The sequence below is a fragment of the Austrofundulus limnaeus genome, unplaced genomic scaffold (genome assembly GCF_001266775.1).
Source record: "Austrofundulus limnaeus strain Quisiro unplaced genomic scaffold, Austrofundulus_limnaeus-1.0 Scaffold1048, whole genome shotgun sequence".
In the NCBI taxonomy this organism is placed as follows: Eukaryota; Metazoa; Chordata; class Actinopteri; order Cyprinodontiformes; family Rivulidae; genus Austrofundulus; species Austrofundulus limnaeus.
Genome location: NW_013953450.1, coordinates 30,732 through 40,684, shown reverse-complemented (window position 1 = coordinate 40,684; position 9,953 = coordinate 30,732). Strand labels below are relative to the sequence as shown.

The following is a 9,953-nucleotide window of genomic DNA, read 5'->3' as shown; positions in this document are numbered from 1 at the left end:
TCCTTCAACACAGAGCATCTTCAGAAGATAAGTTGATAAAGTAAATTTTAAAAATCTGTATTGTTCCATACACAGTGTGTATTGAACCTAAAGCACTATTCGATACGGGTACATGTATTGTTGCACCCCTACTAGCTAGCTAGCTAGCTAGTACTGTATGCTTRCTCAGTGTATACATTTCTGAATTATTTTCATCGGACACTGATTGTAAAAWTTACAACTTCTAGCCATTTACCTTTTTACTGTCTTTATTGTTTTCTTTTTTTCTGTTTTTCACAGAGCTGATAGTTCCTTCAACTTCATGGCCTTCTTTTTCGTCTTCTTCCTTCAGTGTGTTTTAGCGCTCATCCAGACTGTAGGCATCTCAGGATGGGGAACATGGTGAGTTTGAATAGTTTTGAAAGCTTTAAAAGCCTGTCCGTATATYTCAGTTAGTCACAAATGCTTTTGTCAACTGGTAGCAAGAAAATTTGCTCTTTACTAGACATCTAGTATTAGTCATGACACAATTAATATGCTGTAAACTAAATACACTTGGAAAACATAGAGTAAGCAGTGAGCACTGAGGTGAACAATCATCCCTTAGTTAGTTGACATTTACTCACAAGGTTTGTTGTACTATCAGCGTAAGGAATTATCTAAAGTTGGTGGCCATCCTTTTCAATATTGATTTGAAGTTTGTTTTATTTTTTATTAATTTAATCAATAAATTCATTAAAGTACAGCGTAACAGTCTTCTCCAACATATAAACACAACATAACCCTAACGCACAATGACTACGCATGATGCAAAACACGCTCAGAACCCCGGAAATTTTGAGACTGGCACACGTATTCATAATCTTAATGATGCTTCAAATTTATATCTCTTTTAGAAAAGGAAAAGATAACAAAAAGTTATTAAGAATGGAGAAAGGGTTATTGAGTTAATTTGACTTAAAGAGCTTTTTAAAAAAAAAAGAGTAAACAATTCATTCATTTTCATTTAAAAACAAAGCAAATACTATTCAAAAAAAAATACAATTGATTAATTAATTTGACCTAGAGGTTTTTTTAGACAGTTTAATAAAAGCATGACTTCGTCAGAAATCATTCATGCAGATCAGTGCAGTATTTTAGATCATTTTTATGTCATTGCAATAATGTAATGTAATGGGATGAAATTAAATGCATTATGAGAATTACTCATTTTTGCATCACATTCATTTTGTTATTTCAAAAACAAGCTTTGCTTTTTCTAGATAATGGCAACTTTAAACTTTAAAAAGCAGTTACAAATTACTTTGGTAAGTTTATATTTTTTTTATCATAGCAAAAAAGATGAGAGACAGGAGAGATGATGATTGTTGATTTTTAACAATGTATTTAAAAAAGTGAGCAGAAAATCCCTAGAAATAAACATTTCCAAGTGGCAGAATTTGTCTAACCTAAAACTGAAAGATAAAGCCTTTTAAACAAAACTTACCAAAATAAAACCAAGACTCTGAGCAGTTTAATCCTTGCTGCATAACTTGCTTTGTCCTGCATGAACATAAATTCTGTCACATTGAGCAGGCACACTCTGCATGAGCCCTGATGGAAATGTATTTCTAGGCCCAGCATTGAATTTTATTTTCCATTTCTACAACAACTTTTTTCAAACTATTGTTTCTACAACAATTATTTTTAGAATAAGCCACCTAAAGCTTCAATAGTCATTTTTTTCATGTCAGCCATTTTATTTTACATGCTATGAAATTGACACAAAAACTCAAACAGGTATACAGAAATTTATCAAAAAACATGGGAATGGGGTATGAAGTGGTATAACGTGAAGTGGCAATAAATAAAACTACCTTTTTCTGTGGCCCTTGGTACAGTTAGATCCATATCTACTTGGACACTGACAAAAATCTTGCTTTTTACCAGTTTACTGAAACATATTCAAGAACATGGACATACAAGTCCATGTCAGAAATCCGGACTTTCAGCTTTCATTTCAAGGTATTAAAATTGGTYTATTAAAAGGTATAAAAAGGTATATTAAAATTGGATGAAGGGTTAAGTTCAGTTCTTTTAACATGTGCCCACCCTGCTTTTAAAGAGACCAACAGTGGTGGGCACCAGTCTGCTKAAGCGCAAATCTGCTAATTGCAGACTTAAATATTTCGTTTGTGCTTTAGCGGTCTTACTAATTTTTATAATTCATAAYCYGATTTGCGCTTTCTAAAATTAAAATGCAGTACCGCTAATAARTAATTATCTACCAGTCATCATTATCTTGAACAGCAGAAGGTATGGCTGTCAATGAATCACAACATGTGATCTATCCAACAGCACCCCTCCCAGATAAACACACTTATTGTGAAGGTATACATCCTGCTGACTGTTGATCTTGGTCACAGTTCTCATTTCCCACAATGCTTTGTGTCTGCTTAGTTACGTAGCAGGAAGGCATTGTTTAGAAACTCCCTTTCCCAGCAAAAAACAGTAAACATTTGCAATCCATACTAAAATTTTGTGTGTATTGATTTATTTTACTTTACAATCAGAGCTCCTTTTTCAAAACAAAATAAAGTTTAAACGCTGAAGCTCAATACTTGACGTAATTGGTCGAAGCAATCCACCAACGGGGTTAGACAGCCATCTAGTGGTCAACTGGAGCAACTACATGGAAAACTTTTGTTTCCCGTCACAAATCAAATCCGTCATGTGTACCCAGAATGCATCGCTTCAGTTTTCCAATAAACAGTTTTAAAATTACTTTATTGATGCTTCTTTAATGAAAAATCTACAACAAACAAAAGAAAAAGACAAAGAAGCAGCKGAACTAGCAATCCTCAACAACTTTTTCAATTTTTACACCAGGAGCCAAAAAGGTCTGTTTCAGGAACTCGCATCCCCAGCAATCGACGCTTGTAGAATTAAGCTGTACAAGTGTTCATTCACCGCTAGTTGGCAGTGTTGTACATATATTGTACAGTTGTTGCCAGTTAGTACGTGTCAAATTGAACTTGTGCTTTAGAATTAGCTTCCGCTAATTTTTCTATGGCATAAGCGTTCTTGAAGTTGCGGACCTAACTATTTTCATAAGCACTTAAAAATTGTGAAGCTAATTTTTGGATTTGCGCTGCCCACCACTGGAGACCAAAAGTATAATTACAATTGACTCAAAGACTAGGCCTATTACATGAGCAGGTGTGGGTAATTCCTTCATAATGTCATTCTTAATGAAGCAGATACAAGGCCTCGAGTTGATTTGAGGTGCAGTGCTTGTGTTTGGAAGATGCTGCTGTGAATAAAACTTGCCGTCAAAGGAGATCTCCATTCAGGTAAAACAAGCTATCCTTAAGCTGCTAAAACAGAAAAAAACATCAGAGAAATTACTACAATATTAAGAGTGGCAAAATCAGAGCTTCCTTTCTCAGTTTGGTACATCCTGAGAAAGAAAGAAAGCACTGGTGAACTCATCAATGCAAAAAGACCTGGGCGCCCACAGAAGACAACAGTGGTGGATGATGGCAGAATAATCTCCATGGTGAAGAGAAACCCCTTCACAACAGCCAACCAACTGAACAACACTCTCCAGGAGGTAGAAGTATCAATATCAAAATCTACCTAAAGACAGAGGTTCTCCGTTTTGGTCCTCATGACCCACTAGCCTGCATGTTTTAGTTGTCTCTCTGCTTTGCAGGTCAAGTTCTGTAGAAGCTTGTCAATCAGTCATTCATTTAAATCAGGTGTACCAAAGCAGGGAAACAACTAAAACATGCAAAATGGTGGACCACGAGGACCAGAACTGAGAACTACTGCTTAAAGAGAAGACTGCCTGAAAGTAAATACAGAGGGTTCACTGCACAGTGCAAGACACTCATAGCGCAGAAGAATAAAAAGGCTAGACTGAACTTTGCAGAGCATTTTTTGGACACACGTAACCAAGATCAACCTCTACCAGGATGATGGAAAGAACAAAGTATGGTGTAAACGTGCGTGGTACAGCTCATGATCCAAAGCAGACCACATCATCTGTAAAACATGTTGGACACAGTGGCTGTGGCTCATTTCACGGGCTTCATGCTCWTAAGTACGTAGCCAACTTGGACCATGTGGGCTACATCCTTCCCAGTCCTATAGGCTGCATGAAACTGCTGTCAAGTCAGATGGTCTAGCCTTCGCTTGACGTCGGCTTGACGCAAGCTTGCGTAATGACTCGCTGCCCACTTACCACGTTCACACATCTTTTCACCAGAGGAATAACTTCAAAGTTAAAACGTTACATGTAAGTAAATAAAAACATTAATAATTTGGGTTTAGCTCCATTAACTACTTGTAGCTGCATTTTATTTAAAGGGATCCCTGATTAGTTTTAACATTAGACGTTATTTGATAAACATATATTTTAACTGTAAAATAAAGACTGTAAAAATACTATAGCCTGTTTAGTTTTGTAAATTTTAAATAATATATTTTAACACGGACAGAGCCATTTTATTTACACAAAAAGCATTCTGGGTAAATGATGACGTGGATACGTAGCGCCGACACTATATTGCCTTATGTATTAGCTCGGTGCTAGCGCAACAAACAAGCTAAGCTGAGGTTGTTCTTCCATGAAGGAGCTCTGTTGTCCTCCATCCATATTTTCAGTTCCAGGCTGAGTCATTTCTACCTTCTCCTCTCTGTCAACGCTCTCTGGTTTCATAAAAGAGTCGATCATCAGATATTGTCCAAGATTAACCTTCAGGGTGGATATAGCTCGCTAGCAGCCTCGCACCGAGGACCTATCCACGTCATCATTTACCCAGAATGCTTTGTGTGGAAATAAAATGGCCCCGTCCGTGTAATATATTTTTAAACTTTTTAGTTTAAAAATGATATAAAAACTGAACATCCTACAGTATTTTTACTGTCTTTATTTTACAGTTAAAATAAATGTTTGTTAAATAAAGTCTAATGTTACAACTAATCATGGAMCCCTTTAACATCTTAGTGCAGCATGAATTTCAACAGCTAAGTTGCTAAACTTACATTTACAAACAAATTCTTCAGTCTGGTGGAGTTCCAAACTACGCCGACTTGGTCTTCGTTTCTGTTTAGTTTGCTCTCGGCCCACTTAATCCTGGGATATCCTCGGCCGGGAAGGATACTCTGATGCATCCTTGATTTTTGAGATTTTGTGGGCCGCATGAGGAGGAGCCTTCGAATTGGGACAGCACTCTGTGCGGGGCAGTAACGTATGCAACCCCCAAGTATTAGAAATGACCATTTTATTTACATTTAATTAGTTCAACTACTTTTGAGACCCCAAAATAGTTCCTCACATTTCTATGAAGTCATTTCGTTTAACCTGCTGAATTAAAGCTGAAACTTTTGAAGTCTGAACTTCATCTAAATGTTTTTTCAAAATTCATTGTGGTAATTTACAGAACCAAAATGAGTAAACTGTTGTCTCTGTCCAAATAGATATGGACCTAACTGTGTAGTCCTGTCATATATCACATTTTATTTGCACACAGTAAACGACACAATTGAATTCTGGTTTTGTGATTTAAAAAAAAAAAACATTTTTATCTTTTCTTTAGATACTGGTGACATTTTGGTGTGATAAATTTAACCAGTCCTGTAGTTCTTCATAAACAGCACACGTTTTATTTATTTATTTACAGTATGTATTATTGTAATCAGAAAATAGTTTTTGTATTTGTGCATAATGTCCCTTTAYCTTACATTTATTAATCCTCTCTTGTCACCTCAAATTTTTCTTGGGTTCTTAATATTCATAAAGCWCAGTTTCCCTGATATATTTTTAAACATGCTCCAAAGTTAGGAAACTGAACTCATGCTTTTAATAATTTCACACTTCACTAGTGCTTTTAATGTGTTGTGTTGAATTAATTAAAAACCAGTATGCTTTTTGTCACTGCATCTCAATTCTCACTGCTTTAGTACTTCAGTTTATTAAATTAGAGAATAAATCCACCTTGCTGTATGTGCACTAACTCTGCTTCCATCTCATTCTTACCAACTCATCAAAGCGGCTGGATTGTCACAGTGGGCTTTTTCAGCTACAATGTAGGCTCGGCTGTAGTGATGCTAATCACAGCTCTGCTCTTCACTGCAGTGACTGCTTTAATGGCACTGGTTCTCATCCAGGTGAGTAAAAATATGAGGATGAAAACTTGTTTTTTTTTTTATTACAGACACTTGAAAACATTCACAAATACACTTGGTGTGAATTTTTATCACCTGTTGCCACTAAAAGGCAAAGGTGGAAAACCAAAACGAAAGAATAAGTAGGTCCTCTTGATAGCTTTCTCTTTAATGAAATGTTTCGTCAATCCTTTAAGTAGTGYTGTGACGTTCACGAACGATCCGAATCTTTTGAARGGCTCTTTACAACGAATGACAGGAGCTGAGTCGCGGGCAGGAACGAGCCATTTGTAATTTTATATATTTTATTCCTCATATAATCTTTATTATTTCATCCTTAAATTGCTCCCGCTTTGCATTTTCACGGAAAACAGGCAGAGCGGTGGAGAACAGAAGCTCACGGGAAAGGGGGAGGGGGATTTCTGCTTGACAAAACACATGGTTCCGCCCACGTAACGTGATGATGTCATCACGTATTTCCCTACGTGATGATGTAACTCGTTCAAAATCGAACGGCTCTTTTGAACGGCTCTATGAAACAAACGAGATCCTAAGATCTGGATCCCATCAAAGAGCCATTTATCCCATCACTACCTTTAAGAGACCTCTTCAGTCTGAGGAGTTTCAGGTGAACTCAGCCTTATAAGCTCCGCCTCCACATAGTAAACAAACAGGTTAGTCASATGCAAAAGAGGACCATCGGTCAAACAATAGGTCGTTAGTGCCATGATTAACTCTATTGTTCATAGACAGTCATGTGCCCCATCACCTGACTATCACTGGGGTCCTGATTCAAACCTATTGCTCAAAGGGGGCGGAGTCATAATTGCAATACAGCGTTGTAAGAGGGGGACAACTGAACTTGAGTCTCTTGGAGGAGAGACAAAATTTATCTTTTAAAAAGAACCCGTCCAGAGGACCTACTTACTTTTTCTTTTTGATTTTTCTACCGGGATTACTGAGATGCATCAGGACAAAGGTGGATAACATTTTTGCAAGTAATTTTTTTGTCTTTATTTTTGTGAGTGTGTGTTTGTTAGCAAAACATCCCCAGATTTTAATAAAGCACACAGTAAGTAATCCAGGTATTTAAAGCTACAAATGAACACTGTTTTGTGTTTGGAGTGAACCTGAACTTTGCATGTCCTTTTATCTACCTGCGTTCATGTGGATGTATTATTTGTTAATCATGTGTTTCTGGTGTGAGCAGTCATCATTTTCACATCATTAAGTTTCCCAAAATCACCMAAGTGTCACCAATGGAACCAGAACAACAGAAACGTGCGTACGCCAGCCCTGGAGTTAGTGTGGGGCTGTGCACATTTCCACATTCATTTCAGTTTTGATACATCTGGAGTTTTGCATGGAAAAGGGTGTATGCAAGCTTTTTATGCATACGCACAGTTGATACATGAGGCCCTACTGCCCCTGATGTCCACGCAATATTGTAGAGTTCATTAACCAACACAACCCCACAACATCCAGAACCATAAGAAACTTTTGGCAAATCACATCCACTTTCGGGWAGAGGTGGGCGATACCGGGAATTTTGGTATCGATCTGATACCAAGTAAATAAATACAGGGCCAGTATCGCCGATATCGATACAGATACCGATACTTTTAAGCTTCATAATTTGAAAAGATTCAAAAGATCTAGGATAGAATTTCGCCAAACAATGTAAGTGACAACAAAATACTTTATTATAACAATCAACATTTTTGCTTGCCGACCATAGAGCAGTAACAAAACAATTTCCTTTAACATTAGGAAAATAAATCTTTTTTTACAAAAATTCCCAGTATCGCCCACCTCTACTCTTCAGTCTGTGACCTGCCTAATCAGTGAGAACCCTGAGCGGGTGGGACAGGTTGAGTTAGCTGTTTGGCTAGTGCTGCTGAGCCACCAAAAGACGAGGTGGGTGGGTACGCTGCCCCGTGCTGTGTGTGACGCAGTGCAGACTTTGAGAAATCCACGTGTGCAGCAGTCAGTGTGTGCGGGAAAGAACAAAGCTTGAGTATCGATCTTTTTACACGAGTATTGTTCGATATCAATACCAGTTGATTATTATCGATATTTAGTATTGATTCGCCCACCTCTACTTTCGGGGCCTTGCCAGTGCTGAGCTTTTTAATCACCTCGGTGACCTCAGCACCGGAGATTGGAGAGCCTAACCAGGGCCAGGGTCCCCAGGCCCTGCTTCCTCATGCTGGTGGGATTGAGGAGGTCTTTGAAGTATTCCATCCACCGACCCACAACGTACCAAGTTGAGGTCAGCAARGCACCATCCCCAACATAAACAGTCCTGGTGAACTGCTTTCCCCATCTGCGACGCCTGGTGGTGGAGTAGAATCGTCTCGTTGTTCTCCATGGCCTCTCCAAACTCCTCCCATGTCCGAGTTTTTTCCTCAGCAACCACCRGAGTCGCAATCTGCTTGGACTGTTGTTACCCATCAGCTTCCAGAGTCCCGAAGGCCAAAAGACTGGCGTCCACCAAAAGGTTCAAGGGTTGCCGCCACGACAGGCACAGACAACCTTGGAGACACAGCTCCTGTAAGCCGCTTTGACAATGAAGGCCTGGAACATGGCCCACTTGGAGTCAATGTCCCCCACCTTCCACTGGCTTTTTTTAATTAACAAAGTTTAATTATGCATCAAGCTTTACCTGTATCGACTCATCATCAAGCAACAATTAATTAATGAAGTTTTCACTTATTTAAATCATTTATCAGGAATGATGATCATAGTAAATCCAACTGTAAATAACCATGAAAAACACTAAACACATGTAAATAATATCTACACTGGAGTTTGGAACAGCGGGTCAGAAACCTGTGCAGGAACYCAGTCTTTTTACACAAGAGATGGTGAGTAAAGCAAATGATTTAGGTAATGTAGTTAACAACAAACTTTATTTTGAGGGGAAAACGAAGAAAATGACATTTCGACGTCTGGCTGCATTTTCTCCAAAGCGACCTGTAATCACAGCGCAGCAACAAACTCAAGCTGCTTTTGGACAGCAACAATAATGACAAACTCCGCACAATTTTTTGTTAACCCTGACAGCAAAAGTTGTCTGTTCTGGGTCAAATATAGGTGAGCATTTGGCCCAGACAAGTAAAAGGACCACGGGCTCCTTTTTTTTCTCCACAACCCGTCAGCATGGATCTGGAGGTTGGATGGCTGTACACAGGCTTGGGCCAGGTGTGGCACAAACACAAAAATCTTATTTTATTTTTAAGCTGATTTGGTCGACCCGGATGGGATCAGATCAGAACCAAAACGTTTTTTGCAGGCTCATGATCACAGCCCGACCCAGAGCTGGAACATGTGCGTAAACCCTTCGACTGTTCTCCACACGGATTGTGCGCCCTCATTTAAATACTTTATTAATTTATTATCAAGAGTTTTATCATTTTTACATCATTTGGAACATTTTATAGACACATCATTGATTGACTTACTCATGGTACACATTGACAGAAAATACTAAAGCAACCATGAACAAAATGAAAAAGAACAATGAAGAAAAAAAAGGGACTTTTAAATAATGAATACTTCTGTAATTACCGTATTTATTCAAGTATAATGTGTAAAATTTAATCCATAAAATCATCCATAAAGTTGGGGGGTAGTATTACCCCTAATTTACAGTACTTGTGTTCCGTCTCCGCTCCGCTGCGATCCGACCTCTGCAGCAAATACACACCCGTTATAATCAATGACAGTGTTTACACTGGCGGCGCAGGGCAGCGGTGAGCGGACGGCGATCCATCAAAATTAGAACCATCTTATTTTTGCCGGATGCTGGAGCAGCGCCGGAG

General features: G+C 38.5%; 1 protein-coding gene across 2 annotated transcripts in view; it reads left to right on the top strand.

Moving 5' to 3' along the window:
* The window catches only part of scamp4 (secretory carrier membrane protein 4), a 19,423-nt gene that overhangs the window by 3,694 nt on the left and 5,776 nt on the right, over positions 1 to 9,953 (top strand). For both annotated transcript variants that reach the window (XM_014030382.1, XM_014030381.1), the window contains 2 exons: positions 280 to 381; positions 6,015 to 6,132. In XM_014030382.1, coding sequence (XP_013885836.1) covers positions 280 to 381; positions 6,015 to 6,132 — 220 coding nt within the window. The remainder of the gene's footprint in view (positions 1 to 279; positions 382 to 6,014; positions 6,133 to 9,953) is intronic.